At 35.9% G+C, this 19,859-nt stretch overlaps 2 protein-coding genes across 4 annotated transcripts; one reads left to right on the plus strand and one right to left on the minus strand.

Annotated features, from left to right (window-relative positions):
- On the plus strand, positions 8,176 to 10,785 carry LOC18598345 (IAA-amino acid hydrolase ILR1). Its single transcript, XM_018121830.1, has 5 exons — positions 8,176 to 8,728; positions 8,966 to 9,091; positions 9,194 to 9,508; positions 9,944 to 10,072; positions 10,182 to 10,785. The coding sequence occupies exons 1-5, from the start codon at positions 8,384 to 8,386 to the stop codon at positions 10,566 to 10,568; spliced, it is 1,302 nt and encodes a 433-aa protein (XP_017977319.1). The 5' UTR covers positions 8,176 to 8,383; the 3' UTR covers positions 10,569 to 10,785.
- LOC18598346 (bifunctional nitrilase/nitrile hydratase NIT4B) lies at positions 11,830 to 14,751 on the minus strand. Of its 3 annotated transcripts, XM_007027838.2 has the most exons (6): positions 14,203 to 14,751; positions 13,684 to 13,863; positions 13,244 to 13,276; positions 12,983 to 13,102; positions 12,423 to 12,704; positions 11,830 to 12,292 (listed from the first exon to the last, which is right to left on the minus strand). In XM_007027838.2, the coding sequence occupies exons 1-6, from the start codon at positions 14,600 to 14,602 to the stop codon at positions 12,129 to 12,131; spliced, it is 1,179 nt and encodes a 392-aa protein (XP_007027900.2). In that variant the 5' UTR covers positions 14,603 to 14,751; the 3' UTR covers positions 11,830 to 12,128. The 3 variants fall into 3 exon arrangements, with proteins under 3 accessions (XP_007027900.2, XP_007027901.2, XP_007027899.2); XM_007027839.2 differs by lacking the exon at positions 13,244 to 13,276; XM_007027837.2 differs by having other exon boundaries at positions 12,983 to 13,276.

The raw sequence follows: 19,859 nt of genomic DNA on the forward strand, positions 1-19,859 counted from the left end.
CTTACCATTGACCGAATTTTTAATCATTCGAATAAAAGGACCATCGGTAATGACATCCCATATCTCATAATCTATTGCCCCAATGTACATGGACATCCTAGTACTCCAATATGGGTAATTTGAGCCATCAAACAGAGGTGGTTTGTTTGTGGACTGTCCCTCAACAACTACAAATTTTTGAAGAGCCATTTGGATCTTTTCAAAGGGTGTTAGACCTTAAAAACAGGAAACTAGCTATAATACCACTTATTGGTCCTAAATAAATGTGCTAAAGGGGGGTGAATAGCACTTTTTAGCTCTTGACAAGATAAGGAACTAATTTAAAAGGCAATGAAAATAAAATAGAGTAGACAATGTGCAAGAATTTAGAGTGGTTCAGTTCAAGACCTACTTTCACTACCTTGATTATTCAACCAAGGATTTTCAAACTAATCCACTATGAACAGTGAAATTCACAAGCTTTCACCAAGCTTTTACAATGGCTTTTACCAAGCTTAGCCAAAACCTTTCACAATGGTTTTTACTGGGATCAACCAAAACCCAAAGTGGTTTTTCAAAAGCTCAACCACAACCTTTCACAATGGTTTTTCATGGGCTCAACCAAAACCCAAAATGGTTTTTCAAAGGCTCAACCACAATCTTTCACAATGGTTTTTCACGGGCTCAACCAAAACCCAAAGGGGTTTTTCAAAGGCTCAACCACAACCTACAACAATGGTTTTTTACGGGATCAACCAAAACCCAACACCTAACTTTTCAAGGCTAAGTTAGAACCTTAACACAATCAAGTGATCCTAGCTTGAAATAATCACTTAGAGTGACTTGCTCACTTTAAGAATACAAAAAGATAAGTGAAGAGAGTGTACCTATGATCACAAGGTTGATCTAAGTGGTACCAAGTAAAGTGCAGTTCACTATTACAAAGATGGGAGTTGAGTGCAGTAAATGAGCAGTGAGTATTTACAGGTTTTTCACCTCTTTTTTATATTCTTGGAAGCTTTCTCTTTTTTTCTTCTAGCCGTTAGAACCCTCTTTTATACTTGGAGAAACAACTCTGATGGCAATTTGACAGTTTCTTGGCCATTGGAAACAGTTGAGAGTTGGTTCTAGCCGTTAATCTGTCTTTTAGTGCAGAGTTCAATCTAATAGGCAGAATGCTCTTAGTCGACTAATCGATATCTTAGTCGACTAAGTCGTCTCTATCTTCTGATCCCAGTTTCTTGCAGTTCTGGCAGTGTGCACTTAGTCGACTAACTCATTCCTTGGTCGACTAAGTTGGTTCTGTTTTTCAATACTCTTCAGCCCGTCAACCTTTTATTTAAATCTTAGTTGACTAACTCTTCATTAATCAACTAAAGGGCTTCTGTCTTGTTGATCAATTGTGACTTCCTTATTTCTATGCTCTTTGATATGTACATTTTAATGATTGATTATTTATTTACATACAATTTTGTCCTGCACACTCAAGTAGAATTATTAGACACAAATGAAATGAGAATATTTTATTATCATCAAAAAACTAATGGAGCCAACAATATATATTTTACCTTGAGTTGAGATTTTAAGATAACATATGAGGAAACTATGGGAGATCATTGGCTTAGTGCAACTCATCACTAGTTAGTTAGCTAGTTGTTTTATTTATTTAAAATTGTTTTTATCATTTACATGCTTTTGTTTTGTTAAGTTTTCTTTTATGTTTTGCTCGAAGACTAGCAAAATATTAAGTTTAGGGGTGTGATAACTCTATTTCATATAGTTATTTTGTTACATTTTGAGCATTAAATGGGCTAAGTTCTTGAGGTTTAATTTAGGAATTAGATATATTTATTTATTTTTTATTATGTTAGTAAGTCATGTTGTGTCAATTTAATTTAAGTTATTTTAAGATATTTTATGATAATTTGTCTTAAGTTTAGTTATTATTTAAGTTAGTTTTGTTGTTCTTATAGGTGTGTAATTAAAGGGCTTAATTGATGAAAAAAGTGCACGTAAGGGGTCTAGGCTTATTTTGCACATGTTCTAGTAATTTAAGCATAACTTTCATTCTAAAAGTCCAATTAATGTGATTCTTAAAGCAATGAAAATTCAAGATACATGGCTACAACTTTCATGTTTACCACTTTGTCCAGTTCAGCTTGAAAGAAGGAGACAATTGCATCACATGTTGAAGAAGTACAATGAAGTAACATATGGCAAACAGAATGTTAGGCGTCACAACCATGGATTAATGGGCACCTCGACGCTGTGAAGAAGAGGTGAGCACAAGCCAAGTCAAAGAGCTCAGCTCCATGACGCTTAGGGAGTGGCACCATGACGCCGACACAATATCTCGAGTTTTGTAATTTTTGTAATTTTGTTTCGACAAGGATTCTAAGGCCTATTGATAAACCCTTTCAAAGCACTTGAGAATAACAATTAAGCTAGTTTTTCTCTGAAGAAAAAGAACCATCAAGCAAGCAAGAAAGCAGAGGAAAAACTCTTGAAGATTGAAGATCGAAGACTTGACAAATCTAATTTTTTTCTTTTTAGTTCTTTTTATACTTTCTTTGTTTTGTGTTGATGGTTACACTTTTTTGGATGATGTTTTTAGTAGTTATAAGGACCTAATTTTCTTATCTAGAATTGCAATTGAACCCAACATGTAGTTTGAATTTTTAATGCTTTCTGATTGATAATGTTTGAATCATTTATTTTAATCTTATTCTTAATGCGTCTGATTGCCTGATCACCAATTAGATTGATAGGGTAACCTAAACAAAACTGAGAAAAGGAGTTTAGTGTAAGCCTTGGATGAAATAACATATGTTCAATATCAATTGCATGAGATGATTGATTTGATTTTCACGTGTGTGATAGACATACACTTGCATGTCATATGTATCAAATATTAGAATCTAAGCTTAATGAGTCTTTCTTAATTGCAATTTACATAGACATATAGTGAATTGATTGAAAGAGATATTTTTTTAAGAAACTCGAAAAAGACTTATAAATACTTTAGAATTCTAGGTTAACAACTTTGGCCTATCTAGTAAGTAAAGAGAGAGAAGAAGAGATTCAAATGAAATGTTGAAGGGATATTGTAATTCTAGGTCTTGTTTGATTGATTAGTTCTATTTAAATTGCAGTTCTTGTTTTCAGTTTTAGTTTCTTTAATTTCTAGTAGCTTTAAAAATTGATTGTTTGGATAAGATTAAGTTGTGATAATTTAGTACTTAGCAAAAGATTTTAGTATAAATCTCTATGGGAATGATACTCTACTTTCTATTATATTACTTTTAACAATACGTGCACTTGCATCATAAATCCGACTACAATCACTTGCATGACTATCACTTGAGGATATGCTCCATTAACACTAGAGTGAAATACCAAATGGAATCCTCATGTTGAATCATATTCAGTGAACTTGTTCCTTAAACAAGCACTTACATTCTAGTTCTAAGTATCCCTATACTTCAACCTTTGAGATCGATTGCTTACTTCCGAAGCAAGGAACATAGAATGTATTAGTCTTTAAGTATCATTGATGTCCAGTCTCAATGATATATTGACTAGGAACAATTTCGAGATTATGCTTTGATGCATAGAGATCTCATAATTGTAACACTTTTCAATTCCTTTGCAAGGCATGTTAATCTTATGGACTTCATCCAATAGACTTATAAACATAATCATATTAATGAAGGAAAACCTCTAATCATTTGACATAAATAATATGATTGCATTATTGGATCTAAGCCTTAACCAATCCGATTGGCTACAAGGCTCATTCAAATAATAAAAGCCATTTTAGAACTTTCTCCTAAACATCTGAACTCATCAACAAAGTTCGCCAACTCTACTTTATCTTAAATGAGATCTTCTTCTTGGAACTTTTGCGCTTCTTAGAGAACCCAATCTTCTCAGCACATTTTTTTCTCCTTTTTTTTCTTTTTCTTGGTCGATCTCTCCATTTCTTTTATCATTCTTTCTAAAAATTTTTTCCCAAAAAGAACCGTTGAACAAACAAGAGAACTTCCTGATTTATTATGTTAGGCTCTAAAATCGCCATAATCAACAACAAAACAATTGGGCTATCAACTCCTAGTACATCGTTTCAAGGCCCCATTGAATCTATCAACTTCAAATCAAAATTACCATTACTTTTATTGGGCTTAACATTTTCATCTACTCATAGGCTATCATCTAGTGGTCTTGTACTTCCATCGTGAGGAATAAGACTAAAGCCCATACACTTTTCTTGATCAACCTTTCCCCTACCCTCACATCTACCATTCTTTTCAAACAATAAATTATCTTCAGCTCCCTTCTCTAATTGAGAATTATCAACCTTGAGACTGGTAGAAAGCAAGCCAAATTCTTCCATCTAATTAAATATTCCATTGGGAATTTTCAAAGTTCCTTCCTTTTGACAATTGCCAAATGAAGCTTCCCCTTTTCCAAGGACTTCTCCCAGATTTTACCTCCAAAATTAAATTTGCCAATAAGCTTAGCCTCTTTTTCAAGTTCCACTTCAATATCTCCATAAGTCAACAGCATGTTCTCTTGAAGCAAATTATTCCTTTTCCACCTTGATGAAATTGATTGGGAACTTCCCGATGAACTTGGATCCCTGATGGCCTCCATAATCGCCTCTTAAGTTTTTTTTTTTTTTGTAGTTCCATTGCATTCAACTCAAAATTGAAACATAAATGAAAAAAAAGCAAAATCACCATTCTTGACTTTTAAAGAAAACAAGAAATTATCAGAATTTTCCACTTCAACAAGTATATGAGCATGAAGAAAATTTCTTCTTTTAGCAATATCTCTATCATGGATTATGAATTTACCCCATCCTTTCACCAAAAATTTGAAAAAAATTTCATGCTAAAGATAAATTGGAACGTTGTCAATCTAAATCCAAACATTCTTACAACAATGTGCTAGATAAAGTGAAAGAGAAACAAACCAATTCTCAAACAAATCCTGGCATCTAAAAAGAATCGCTTCCATATCTTCTCTATTACCAAAAGTCACAAGCACCTTCAAATCTTGAATATTTCTGACTTGAGCCCATATACCTTCCATGAATAAAGCACACTCCACACTATCTGGAACAAATTTCTTTATATGAATACCAATAATGCTTCTTTCAACCCACACCATCTCTTTTTAAGGAAGATCACTAGCCCATTCAACCTATGTAAATTTTTCTAAAATCAGGACCTCTAAAAGATGTTACACTTTGTTTGCTCTTCATTATCGATTAACACCTCTTTGTATGACTTCAATGTGGGAACAATAGCTCCTATCACCTTCCCAATATTTTTCTGTGATAGAGACTCCCCATTCTTGACTTTGTTGTCTCTTTTTCCATATATAGTAGCCTCAACCAACAGTTTTCTCCCATCAACAAATCTTCCATTTCCCATACAATAGCATAGTCGGCCACCTATTTAGTCTGATATCTAGCAAAAGCAAGCCTAGCTCTTCTTTTGGGGCTTATTGATCTTTTGTTAGGAATGACAACATTCGTAACCTTCACATGCTCTTCAAAAATTGCCTTCAAAGTATACCAACAAACTCGATCACTAACATTATCCACAAAAATAGACACCAGTTTCTCCCTCTAGTTGTCAAAAGCTCTGTTAACTCTACTACTCTTTCTACTTCTTTCTCTACTCCTTCCCCTTGAGATCCGTTGCCGTTGGAACCCCTAAAACTCTTTCGTTCTCTTTCTAGCTCTCTCTCATGCTCCCACTGCACTAAAATAAACTTATGCATACAACTTAAACTCAAACTTGTGTTTGTGAAACGTTTTGCATATTTGGTTTATCCAAACTAAAGCAAACTCTAAATCTTTTTCTAAACCTAACAAAATATATGAAATGATGTGTAAAATTAATTAAATTATAAATTCTATTATTTCTTTAATGAGAATTAATTTAAATACACCTTATTCACGTGTGAGGCTTCTTTTTTTTTTTTTTGGAGGATGGGGTAGGGAGGGGAATATAATACAATAAGACAAAGTAAAAGAAACAAAGTGACCCAAAAGATCAAATCAAGCACAACTAATCTAATGCAAGGAAATGCCCCAAATAAAGGCAAAGCTGTTTATTTTCATTATCATTTACCACATTCAACGTCTCCATAACACAAATTCTAAAGCAGAAGAAACTAATTCAAACCATTACCATTGTTAGCAATTACAAGAAAAAGAAAAAAAAATTTCTTCTAGTTGCATGAATGCATGTAGAGTTTGTTTTTTTTTTATATATATACTGGAAACTCACGTAGGGCTTAGCTACCCTGTTAAATTTTATTAATTACGAAATAAAAAGTACAAAGGAAGGGGACTTAAACCGTACCTCCAAATCACATGATCATAAGAAAGTTTCGAAGAAGCACCTAGAGTAAGGAAAACCATTTTACGTGCATAACTTTTGATGCTACAATAAAACATATATTCCTTACTATTACATTGAGACAATAAACTAAAATAAAATTTAAAACAGGAAATGAAAATAAGAAAAGCACCTAGAGTGGAGTGTTTCATTTTATGACCATATTTTTTACTATCGTCATAAAATTGAAACAGTTCCATATTACAAAAATCTATGTGAATAACAAAGAAAAAAAATAAATTAGGAGTACTACTCCTTTACATTCATTTGAAGCGAACATAAGGTAAACTAACTTTATCTAATCTAAGAATACCTTTAAGCTGACCTTCTGCTTGTGAAAATACTTGCAAGTTCTGGTGCGTATGCCCCTTATTTGAGAGATGGTCTGCTGCTTGGTTTCCTTCTCTATGGATGTGCAAAATCCAAAAAGAGATACCACTCAAGGATCTGCGAATGGAAGCAAGCAAATACCGAGTCCTAGAGGATCCCTGATTACCCTCATTTATCATGTGTACCACTACTTTTGAGTCCATTTCTATCCAAAGTCTAGTAACATTGTACTTAATACACAAAAGTAAGCCCTTGTGTAGTGCCATTAACTCTGCCTATAATAAATCACACAATCCAAAATTTTCAGAAAATCCAAAAATCATGGTACTTGTATGATCTCGAAGAAGTCCTCCTCCAGCAGCATTCCAAAAATTATGCTTGGAACTCTCATCAACATTCAACTTAAACTCACTTGTTGATGGTTTATGCCAAGAGAATATTTTTGGTGGATGTGGGGCTGCTTGCTGAAATATTAGACCCCATGCTTGAGCAATCTGTAGATGTCCCCTCCATTGCCACCAGTGGAATTGCTTCCCATGAAATAATTGGTGGATAAGTTTGAGTACTCTCCACACCACTCTATTAGGATACATACCAAGGTTCCTTTGTTTCGCATCATTCCTTTCAACCCATAAGAACCAAAAAATAAATAAATGCATTAATGTGCGTATGTGTCCTTTTTTCGTATAATCACCAAAGAACCACCATGCCCATATAATCTGATAAACATTTTGGGGATGAGTTATGTTGATTTAGAAAAATTTTACAAAATAATTCCAAACCTGTGTAGCGATTGGGCATTCCCACATGACATGCAAGAGAGACTCTTCTAAATTGCAATGTTGGCATTTAGAAACTAATTGGAATCCTTTGGTTTTCAATCGCATGTCAACTGGGATCCAATCTTGTAACAACCTCCAAAGTAAAATATAGATAGTTAAAGGAATGCTTTTATGCCAAATTAAATTGAACACTAGATTTATCGACTGGCGTTGTCGAATCATCTCCCAAGCGGACTTAGTAGTGAAGTGCCCATCCGAGGTTGGCACCTAATACACCCTATCATCACTAAAAGGATCTATCAACATTTTTAGAAATTTCATCATAACATCCTCCGACAACACATTGTTCAACTTATCCACATTCCATTTTCCATCATTATAGAAATAAGAGACTCTCATCATCGATAAAACAAATGATGGGAAACAATTAGCCAAGGAAGTTTCACCCATCCAACAATCATGTCAGAAGAATAACTCATCCTTACCAATCTACCATCTAGTGTATTGATGATAAGTTCAGTTGAATTATGGGAGAATCCTTCTTCAGGATAAGCTATGGTTAATATAGAATTTATAGTAACTACTTTTTTTTAATAGAAATTGTAACTCGTAACTACCGAAATCCTCTTTTCCTTTTTTCAAAATATTGTTTTTTAAAAAAAGAGAAAAACTAAGCAGATAGGTAGTGGCAAGGTAAAAAAGATCCAACTGCCAGTGTCCAAAACCCAAGCTGATCTCAATGTCCTTATCCCTGATTTCCTTCTCCCCGATTCAACACGCTTTCCCAAAAGCTTTTTTTCACGATCGGATCAAAGAGATTCGAAAACGTTTTTATCCCAACTCTCCAAATTTCTCTCCAAGCTCAGCTCTGCTCAACTAATGGGTTTTATATTTTGTTTGTTACTCTCAACTTTCCTACGGCAATCTTGGGCCCTGGAGACTCCTTCTGGTATAGAGTTGGAGTCCTTGACTCAAGAGTTGTTGGAATCTGCGAGAAAACCTGTGTTTTTTGAATGGATGAGAGAGGTTAGAAGGAAAATTCATGAGTACCCTGAGCTGGGATTTGAAGAACAAAAGACCAGTCAAGTCATCAGGACAGAGTTAGACTCGCTTGGAATCAGCTACAAATGGCCTGTTGCTAAAACTGGGGTGGTTGCCACTATTGGGTCTGGTGCTAAACCAGTTTTCTCTCTCAGAGCTGACATGGATGGCCTCCCTATTAAGGTCCTCTCCATTTCCTATGTTTTCTTCTAGCTTGTAACTTTATGCATTTGCAGCAAATTGAAGCAATACCTCATAATCAACGCAAACTGTCTTAACAAAATGCGCTTGCAATTTTAGACATTTGGTGATCTTTCACTCAAATCATTGCGGCCGAGAAGAAACGTTTTCTTTTGGATTATCCTTATGATGTTGCTTTTCTGTTTGTTTGACAACTTGTATTGATCTTATTGTTAAAAGGAATTAGTAGAGTGGGAGCATAAGAGCAAGGTTGATGGTAAGATGCATGCTTGTGGTCATGATTCTCATGTAGCAATGGTACTTGGAGCAGCCAAGCTACTTCAGGCCAAAAGAGATGAATTAAAGGTTGGTTACGTAGGTTGCTATATCATCAATAATGGAAACTGCAAAAACACTATACTTTTCTGTCTTGCGGTTTCTGACTTATTGTTTTGGAATGTATTGAAGGGAACGGTAAAGCTAGTTTTCCAGCCAGGGGAAGAGGGTTATGCTGGTGCTTACCATATGTTACAAGATGGTTCTCTGGATGATATAGATGCCATCTTTGCTTTACATGTTTTACCAGCATATCCTAGTGGCATCCTTTCTTCAAGGCCTGGAGCAATGACTTCTGGAGCTGGGCTCTTTTCAGCCATAATTCAAGGAAAAGGTGGACATGCGGCACTCCCCCATCTCAATAGGGACCCAATTGTTGCAGCATCTTTTGCCATTGTTGCTCTCCAGCAGATTGTCTCCCGGGAGACAGATCCTCTTGAGGCTAGAGTAATGCTTTATCCTACTTGAAATCTTTAACATTGTCCTCTTACTAACTTTCTCTTAGGACCATCAATTTCAATTAGTATTAATATGCATTCTCAATGATAACTAACGGCAAGTTACTTGCAATTTAAAACATGAAGTGGCCACGTGTTCCTTAAATTTTGTATATTTTACAACAACCAGATGAAATTGCAATAGCTTGCAAATAGGGTTTGCTAAAATTGAATATAAACAAAGCTAAACTAGATTTTGAATGGACTTCCCTTACTAAACAAATTGACAGACAGACTTGGATATCTGGCCAGAATCCTATTTGAGTGCTGTGAAGTTTGAACCATAGGGGACACTGCTTGAGGGACAATGTGGAGAAACATTTTAATAAACATCTAGCATCAATAACAAAACAGAATTTTAATCAACTTGCAGTGAATCTTGCAGGTAGTGACAGTGGGGTTCATTGAGGGAGGTAATGTAGAAAACGTGATCCCGGAGTCGGTTAGATTTGGCGGAACATTCAGAAGCTTGACTAATGAAGGTCTCTCCTACCTCCAGAAAAGGATTAAAGAGGTAAATCATGCTCTTATTCTTCAATCTCCAGAATTCCATGAGTTGCCAAATTAAGAATGAATAAGGAATTGGAAGATGTATTGCATAAATGTCTGCGTTCCATTTACAGGTCATAGAAATGCAAGCCGCTGTGCACCAATGTACTGCGACATTAGACTTTCTGGAGGACGTCCCATTGCCTTATCCAGTTTTAAGTAATGATGAAGCATTGTATGAACATGCAAAGAAGGTTGGTGAGACCTTAGTTGGAGAAGCTAATATGCACCTCCATCCAGTAATTACTGGTGCAGAAGACTTCAGTTTCTTCTCACTAAAGACTAAGGCTGCGATGTTTGGACTTGGGATAAGGAATGAGACCTTGAAATCAGATCAAGCATTGCACTCACCATACTTTTTTCTTGATGAATCAGCTCTACCTATTGGAGCAGCATTTCATGCTGCTGTTGCAGTTTCATACTTGGATAGCCATGTTGTAATTCAGGAGGTTTTGACATAAGTGTAGATTTAAAAAGATTGCTTCCTGTATGTAGCAAATTGCAGGAAAATATGCATTTTTGCATTGTTTGACGATTTTTGGAGGCTATTTTAGCGATTATGGAGAAAGAATAAGGAGGAGAATAAACTTAATATAAATCAACTTAGGCTGAACCTATTGGAGCAGCTTTTCATGCTGCTGTTGCAGTTTCATACTTGAATAGTCATGTTATAATTCAACAGGAAGACTTGAAATAATTTTAGATTTGAAAAGACGGAAGAAAATTGGTTCCTATACATAGCAAATTGCGGGAAAACATGCATGTTTGCATAGTTTGATGATCTTGTGCGGCAATCTTAGCGACCCACTGATCAGAGAGAAGCAATAAGAAGGATGATGGGAAAGTTTTGGGTCTCGATCAAATCTTTGGTTTATGTCCTCTTGGCTAGGTGGTGCAAAGAGGAAAATTTGCCTCTGCCTTGTTTTCAGTATCTGTTTATATATATATGTTTGCTAAGATATTGATTCACTCTGGCTCTTCTTTGATTGCCTAGCTTAATGTTAATGGTTCTGCAAGGGGCAAGCCTGAATTTGCAGGAATATTGGTGGGATGCCGAGAAATGAGTTAGGTGCTGTCCTGGGTGTGTTTTCGGAGGCTGTTGGAGTTCGAGTTCAACCAAGCAGGGTTTCTTGCAATTTGGGAGGCTGTAAAGTACCGTAAATATTTAATTATTTTATGCCTTAATCATCAAAAGTGATTCTAGTATTGCAATCTTGTCGACAACTGATGTTTCTAAGTTGCCATGGCAATTTAAAAGATTAACTGTTGGGCTTGAAACAGCTAAGAAATACAAGTCAATCTTTTTTATAAAATTCCAGGGGAAGCTAACTTCATGGCAGATGGTTTGGCTAATTAGGAGTAGACAGGAAACAGCCTTTGTTGGCTTTCTTTTAGAGAGTTCGCTTGGTTGAGTTGGGGTTAAGGAATTTTGCGCTTGTTTCCGTTTGTCCCATAGGCATAATACTGTTATCTAGCTTGGCGTTCTTGCTTAGGGAAAGGGCCTTAAAACCTGATACAGGGTTGGTTTTTGTTTTCTAAGGCGCGATGGTTTGTTCTTGGGGTATGGGATTACTTGGCTGGGAACTTCTGTAATTATTCAACCTCTTCAATGGTACCTTGATTGATCCATGATGGTTCAAAAATTTTTTAACTTGAACAAAAGTAAATTTTCTGTACTAGAGAGATTGGATAACAGCGCAAATTGAGAGAGGAAAACAGAAATGGCAACAAAAGGATTATATGGACAAGTCTCATTTTAATGACTACAGTAGCATTTATGACAGCCACAAAGTATCGATTCAGTTAGTACCGACTTCATCCCATGTATTCATCGAACTGTACAAAAGCTTCTCAGTCCACAGGACATACAGAATCTTGGCAACTTCCCTACGTGTTTTGTTTAACAAAAAGAAAACATCCTCTCTACATTTTCAAAAACTTTACAGATCGGCAGTTAGGAGAGTCCAAACTAGCTCTTTGCTGTTAGGAAGATATGAACACAATTCTAGAGCTAAGTTTCCTTACAGACCAGGTGACCATGACAACTCATCAAGAGCTTCTGCTTTCACAGCTGTTGGAAAAATAACAGGATTGGGTCTGTTTGCAGCCCAACCAACAGAATCTGGTCCCACAATATGCCCTGTTTCACTGACTTCAAGCTTTGCTCGAGTTATCTCTTCAAGATCTAGAAGCATGAGAAAGGATGTTAAACTTCAATGAACAGAGAAGTAGATGAAGATTGAAGTGTCTTCAAATATGATAATGTCTAATAATGTCATCCAGTTATCCAGATAAAGATTAACAGATATCCATACCTAGATCAGCTGAGATAAGGGACTCTCCATGGTAATTAGGTCCTGCCAAAATGGTCCCTGATGGTGAAACAATAACGCTGCCCCCACTGCATATTATTGTGTCCAATGACAAGTCACCATTTGAATCTCCATCTATGCATTTGAGTGGCAGAGGATAGTCTTTCCTCTGGCAGAATTGGTTGGCAGATAGAACAAAGCACCTTCCCTCTATTGCAATGTGAATCATGGATGCTCGCCATTCTTCCCTAGCATCAGCTGTTGGTGCACAGTATATTTCAATGCCTGTGTATATGGTGGAACGACCAGGAAAAAAAGAAAAAGAAAAGAAAGATGAGATCCAGTTTGTAATGGAAGAATGGCAAGCTCTAGTCACAGAAAAGAATTATGCCGTCAATGATGGCAACTCATTTGATACATAACAGCACTGCTAAATCATCATTCAAATTACAAAAACAAAATGCCTTTGTCTGAATTGTATTTGCAGGGTGAATATAGTGGGAAGCAATGAACAAAATAGACTTTACAAGGATTCAGCAAGAGGCAAGAATGAAAAATGATACCTTTAGCATACAATTGGGTTCTCAAAGATGGGATCCTATTGTCCCAATAGAGAAGGCCACCAACTTTCCCAATTGTTGTCCCATATAATGGCAATGATGATTTCTCCCCAGAACACCATACTGCACATTCGGATGCAATTGGCATTAGCTTCCGATGTTTTCCAAGATACCGTCCCATGGAATCAAAAAACAGAATTGCACTAAAGAGATAGAATCCGGCTCTCTCCACTACTCCCATTACTAAATAAACTTTATATTTACCAGCAATTTTTGCAAGTCTATCGACTTCAGGGCCTGTACACACCAAAGTAACAAATTAAAAAAAATAAGGAATGAGGTGGATGGAAGGAAATGTCAAGTTGGGATTACAAGGAGGTGGATGCAATGAGTAGTAATCAATCCTAAAAACAAGAAAGGGTTGCATTCCTTGGTTTGCCGTATTTAGAATCCAAATGCAGCATCGTTTCTAGATACACTAACTAACAAGGAATCAAGGATAAGAATGTTGGTCTCAAATATTTTGGCATCTTGTCATAATAATGATCCAATCATGGCCATATATAAAACTCAAAGAGCCCAATTCATTTCATTCTTAAATGCCTTTAAAACTCCAGAACTGGAGTTATTATAAGTAAAGATAATGACCTAAATAGAGACGTAGCAATGGTATAAAAGATGTTTGAAAGGAAAAGAGTTGTGACCTGGGACCTCAATAGCTGATGCATGATACTTAAGAAACACCTCATTATCTTCAGTTGAACTAGGAACTGCCACAGCCTCAAATGAAACCCCCCTTGGATATCCACCAACGAATGCTTCTGGAAAAACAACCAACTGTGAACCGTATGCAGCTGCCCCAGCTATTAGTCTCTCTGCTTTATCTACTCAATATATATATGTATATGTCAAAATCAAAAATAATAATTATAAACAAAACCAATAACACTGTGGACCACACCGTGAAATGGGTAGGGCCATTTTCAATTTTACCGAACAAAAGAATAAATAAACAAATAAGGGGGAAAGGGCCCAGTAAGATTTAAACAAATTTCTCATCATAATTTCAACATTTAGTTCATTGATGCATTACCCTCTACTTAAAAACTTAAAAACAGGATAGAAATGACCCCTTAAAAACTTAAAAACAGTATACGAATCCCTTCGAACCAATTAGCAAAAAAAAAAACCTAAACAAATTTGCTACTGTGTCAACTCGGTACCTAGCGTGGCGGGAGTGTCCAAGAACACGGTGGATGCTTGAACCACTGTAGCCCTCACTCGACCCTTTGCCATGCAGTCAGGGGCTGACCCGATTAAGCGACTCGGGCAACTCATCGGATCGGGCAGGAGTAAGTCGGGCCGGGATTGTTGAAGGAGCCATTGGATGGTTTGACCGTGGGTTCGGTGCCCCATTTCCCGGGTCAACCGGAAGACACCGGAACAGCAAGTTAAAGGTATCCTGATCCGCCTGTCACGACCTTCTACTTTGGTGTGGCGGTCGCCCTTGTAACGACGTCGTTTTTTGCTGGGCCGGAGAGAAAGAGTTCCAGCCTCTTGTTTTGCAGCTCCTGGGAGGAAGGACTGTTGTTGTCTGTCAACTGTTTGAGTTTGGGAATCCATCTTGAGTGATTTCTTTTCTTACAGTTGGGTTTTGGAAGAGGAAAGCAGGGAGTTGTTGTAGTAAATTCATTACTCTGAATTGGCAGTGGGTAAAATAAGTCACTTGCTTTTGTGGGTTTAACGGAAGTAGACTAATGATTTCTTTTTTAATTTTAATTTAGGATTTCGTTTCTTTAAATTATGCAATCTCTTTATTTTACTAAAATGTTGAATATAGTTTTATATAATAATTATAAAAATCAAGTTCCTTAACATTAAATATCTTATGTTTTGATTTGATAAAATTACATGATATATTAATTTTGATCTTAACTATTTGAAATTGTCTAATATCATATTTTTTATCCTCTTAAGGTTATACAAATGTTTGAAAAGCAAATTCATTATTAGAAATACACAAAACTTTTCAAAAACATTTAGTCTTTAGCTCACTAAATATAAAGCAAACATGCTTTAATTGATATTAGAAGCATGAAAGAAATAACTGCAGTAAAAAGGCAAAAGTCAAGGAATATTGAAGACATAAAGCAAGAGTCGACCCTAGAAAAACTTCAATCAATCCTATGGTAGAATGGTTGAAGAATGATTACAGAATTGTAAAGTATAGAAGGCATAGTCGACCCCATGAGCTCCATAGTCGACCTTGTGGCAAGATTGGATGAAAATTCACGGAGCTACAAAGCCATAGTTGACCCTAAGGCATAATGCAAGCATAATTCAACTTTTAAACAATCATAGTTGACCCTAATGAAGTTATAGTCAACCTTGAGGTATAACATTTGTAAAATTTGAATATTTAAGGAGTCATAGTCGACCCTGATGAAGCTATAGTCGACTATACAAAGCCAAACTTTAAAATCATGAGCTTCTAGAAGTGGATCGAGTAGAAGATTTTAAAAGTTGAGTACAGAAGCCCTAACTCATGATTTTGAAGAACCATAGTCGACCTTAAGAGCATGGTAGTCGACCCTCAAGTTTCAACAACGGCCATATTTATTTCAAGCTTGTGTCTAATGACTCCAAACATTCTTAAAGCAATAAAAGTCCACTCTTGACTTAGTTTGAAGTAAGAAAAAACAACACCAAAGTGAGAAAACCTTAAAGAGACCTTCAAGCTTATCTTTCTTCTTTAGCACTCATCTTAGTCTTCCAACAAGCACTCAAAGCCATTCAAGCTATCTTACTTGCAAATCCTTGAGCTGATATTTGTGAGATTATTTCTTCTTTTTGTATCCAAGCTGAAACTTTTAGCACTCAACCTTTGTAAGGTAAATATTTGCTATTACTCTTTTTGTACACACATTCGTAAAGGTTCTAACTTAACCTTAAAAAATTAGGATAAGGGTTATCACTTGATCTCGTTAAAAAGTAAGAATCCCTTTGTGGATTGTGTAAAGGTTACCGCTTGATCTCGTAAAAAGTCAATGTAAGAATTATCGCTTGATACCGTTTAAAAACAAGAATCCATTTGTGGATTGTCTAAGAGTTATTGCTTGATCTCATTAAACAGCAAGAATCCTTTTAGTGGATTGAAGATGACTTGATGAGCCAATGGAGTAGATGTAGGCATTTGAGAAAGTCGAACTAATATGAAATCCTTTTGTCTTGATTTATTTTTATACCTTATGATTTATTATTTTTGATCTATAAAGGTATGATCGGTTCACCACTCTATTTAACAGCCAATAGGCCTGACATTCAATTTAGTCTTTGTCTTTGTGCTCATTTTCAATCTAGACCTAAAGAATCTCACCTGACTGCTGTTAAAAGAATCTTTAGATACCTCATAGACACTCAAGCATTAGGTATATGGTATTCTAGAGAATCAAGTCTTAGCTTAGTTGGATATTCGGATGCTGATTTTGCTGGTAGCAAAACTGATAGGAAAAGCACTAGTGGAACATGCCAATTTCTAGGTAGTATGCTTGTATCATGGTCCAGCAAAAAGCAAAATTCAATGTCCTTGTCTACAGCAGAAGCATAGTATGTATCCCTAGGTAGCTGCTGTGCCCAAATATTATGAATTAAACAACAACTAAAGGACTATGGGTTATCAATGAATAACATACTAATCTATTGTGATAACACAAGTGCAATTAATATATCAAAAAATTCTGTGCAACATTCTAGGACTAAGCACATTGAGATTAGGTACCATTTTGTTAGAGACCATGAAGTAAAATGTGATATTAAGATTGAATTTGTGAATACTTTGCATCAATTAGCAAATATTTTTCCCAAACCTCTAATTGAAGATAGATTTTGTGAAATAAGAAAGAATTTAGGAATGATTAGTTTGCAGGAGTTGTGAGAAAATTTTTAGTTCATACATAAAAAACAGAATGCATTTAGTCAACTAAGGTGAATCTTAGTCAACTAAGAGTGTTTTGTTAGCCTTAAATAGTAAAACTCAGTCAATTAAATTAAGAATGAATAAAATAATGTGTTTACGGAGTAATAAAGCAAGAAGAGAAATCGGACAGAGAAATAACCAATTTTAAAGGGAACTTTTCAAATTTTAAATAATAGAAAAACCGACAAGTAATTAAGGGAAGTCAGACGGTTTTCTTTGGAGAAATTAAACTGCCTTTTACCCATTTTCTCTGCATTCTCTCCTTTGAAACCAACCCGCACAAAACCAAAGCCCTCGCTAGTCAAAACCTCATAGCCCTAGTCAGAAGTCTTTCAAATCAAAATGGCAAAAACTTCTCAGAGTAAAGAGATTATTGAGAAGAAGAAAGGAAAACGACCACTAGAGGAAGGCACAAAAGTAGAAGTGCAAAAAAAGAGAGTCTAGGCAAAAAGATATGAACTGGACATGGTAAAGATAAGAGACCAAGCCATTTACTTTGGTAGTTTGTCCAAAATGGGGTACAAACTTGATGGAGAAAGATTCATTAAAACCCCCAAGGCTGGTCCAGGAAAAGAATCCACCCTACCTGCTCGACCAGAGGGAGTATCATCCCAATTCTCGAATGAGGTAATCTTCAATCTCCTTATGAGAATTGATGGAAAGCTCATACACCAAGGAGCTAGAATGTAGAAAATTGAAGAGAAAATTGCTGAACTGGAAAATGAATTGAAGGGAAAAGGAAAAATGCCATCAGAACCTGCTGTTGCGATACCTCTGTAACACCAAGTATTGCACTAGCACAACAAGGTATTGAGGGTTCAGCTTTCCAAGCAGAAGGGTCTGCTCCTCATGTTACAAGCCTTGGTATTCAAGTTGAAGGGTCTACTTACAAAACTACTAGCCCTGTCCTTCAGACAGAAGACTCTCACCTTGGTGTTGATCAACCAGCCAAGGACCCTTCACCTGAACACCAAAGCAAAGATAAATCAAAACAAGGAACAAAAGTGCTTGGTTCACTAGATGAAAATACTCCTTCAGAACCCGAGAAACAACAACCCTCCCTTCCAAATTCAGAAGAGGTATCTATTGTGGATGTTTTCCACCAAATGGTTAAGGAAAAGCAAGTTGAGAAACATGCTGACAAAGCCAAAGCTAAGCAAGACACATTAACTCCTAGAATGAAAGGAAAATCTGGCAAAAGATAAGAAACAGCCACTGTAGCACCTCAGACAAAGACAAAACCACTTGCCAAAGGGAAGAAAACTATGGCCACAAAGACAACATTTCTTAAAAGAAGAAAGTCCTCCAGATTGGCAGAAAAGTCTAAGCCAGCAATAGTTTCCTCTCCACAAGAACCACTTGAAGTGTTTGACACACCCTTACTTGATCCCCTTTTTCCAAGAATTACCTTTAACATCCTCTCCTCAACCTCTCAATGTCAAGTACTACACTGATGATGAGTCCTCTCCCTCATCCTTCTTAGAAGCTGATTAAGAATTGATGATGACAAAAAGGGGGAGAAGTATAGCAGACCCTTAAGGGGTGAAAGAAGGATAAGGAACTAAAAAATTAATTAAAAAAAATGTTAGGGTGGAGGTACCAAGAATTTAGGAAAGAAAGGAAGCAGAAATGAACCAGGGGCAATTTAGGAATATCAACTATTACTTTTTGTTTTCCTGCTATTTTTGCCCTGCTGACAATTGAACACTTTAGTTTAATCTTATGTTTATGTTTTGCGTGAAAAATGGATGCTGATATGTTTATATTCTGGATATTTACATATTGATATTTGAATGCTTAAATCTGTCGATAAATTTCTGTCATTTAAGTTTATGCTAATATCTCAATTTACTCAATGATATTGATTTTGGGCTGATAGTACAGCATTGAGAATGAAATATGTCTGTGAATATATATGGATCATAAGTATGATATATCTGTTGAACATTGATTGGTATAAGAAAAATCTGATAATAAAATTCTGATGACAAATAGTCAGCTAAAACACTAATAACACTTTGCCAACTTGTAATCTTGTATTAATCATTCTACAAGATAGCATAAATACTCTGAACATGTAATGTCATTAGCTATATGACATGAATTAAACTTGTTGAAATAAATAAGCAAAATATGCACACACTAAGGGGGAGCACACACTTAGGGGGAGCAACCCACACTGTCTGTAGAATTAAACTGAATAAAAAGACACTATGTTGTTAATCAAGGAATGTTTTTTCATCATCAAAAAAGGGGAGATTGTTGGCTCCATTAGTTTTTTATGATAATAAAACATTCCCATTCATTTGTGTCTAATGTTTCTACTTAAGTGTGCAGGACAAAAAATTGTAGGTAAATAATAAATCAATTCTTCATAAGTATGTACCAAAAATCAAATGAACAAGGAGACATGATTGATTAACAAGAAGGAAGCACTTTAGTTGAATAATGAAGAATATTGGTTGGCTAAAATTCAAATTGGAAAAATGGCGGGCTGAAGAGTATTGAGAAACAGAACCGACTTAGTCGACCAAGATGTGAGTTAGTCAATTAAATGCTCTCTGCCAAAATCTGGACTTCAAGACAGAACCAACTTAGTCGACCAAGAAATAAGTTAGTCGACTAAGTGCACACTATCAGATTTGCCAAAAACTGGGTATAGAAGACAGAGACGACATAGTCGACTAAGATATCGGTTAGTCGACCAAGAGCATTCTACCTGTAAGTTTGAATTCTACACTAAAAGACATTTTAACGGCTAGAACCAACTCCCAACTATTTCCAACAGCTAGAAAACTGTCTAACTACCGTCAGAGTTATTTCTCTAAGTATAAAAGAGGGTTCTGATGGCTAGAATGTATTAAAGGCTTCCAAGAACACACAAAGAGCTGAATAGTTAGAAAA

This window comes from Theobroma cacao, chromosome 5, assembly GCF_000208745.1.
Source record: "Theobroma cacao cultivar B97-61/B2 chromosome 5, Criollo_cocoa_genome_V2, whole genome shotgun sequence".
Lineage (NCBI taxonomy): Eukaryota > Viridiplantae > Streptophyta > Magnoliopsida > Malvales > Malvaceae > Theobroma > Theobroma cacao.

What these genes read in the sequence shown, in the direction of transcription:
- LOC18598346 (XM_007027837.2), bottom strand. Translation starts at nt 14,602, where the DNA reads ATGGATTCCCAAACTCAAACAGTTGACAGACAACAACAGTCCTTCCTC. An exon ending in GGACACTCCCGCCACGCTAG is followed by an intron (nt 13,864 to 14,202) that starts GTACCGAGTTGA and finishes TATATTGAGTAG; the next exon opens with ATAAAGCAGAGAGACTAATA. An exon ending in ATCAGCTATTGAGGTCCCAG is followed by an intron (nt 13,277 to 13,683) that starts GTCACAACTCTT and finishes TGGTGTGTACAG; the next exon opens with GCCCTGAAGTCGATAGACTT.
- LOC18598345 (XM_018121830.1), top strand. Translation starts at nt 8,384, where the DNA reads ATGGGTTTTATATTTTGTTTGTTACTCTCAACTTTCCTACGGCAATCT. An exon ending in CCAAAAGAGATGAATTAAAG is followed by an intron (nt 9,092 to 9,193) that starts GTTGGTTACGTA and finishes AATGTATTGAAG; the next exon opens with GGAACGGTAAAGCTAGTTTT. An exon ending in CAGATCCTCTTGAGGCTAGA is followed by an intron (nt 9,509 to 9,943) that starts GTAATGCTTTAT and finishes TGAATCTTGCAG; the next exon opens with GTAGTGACAGTGGGGTTCAT.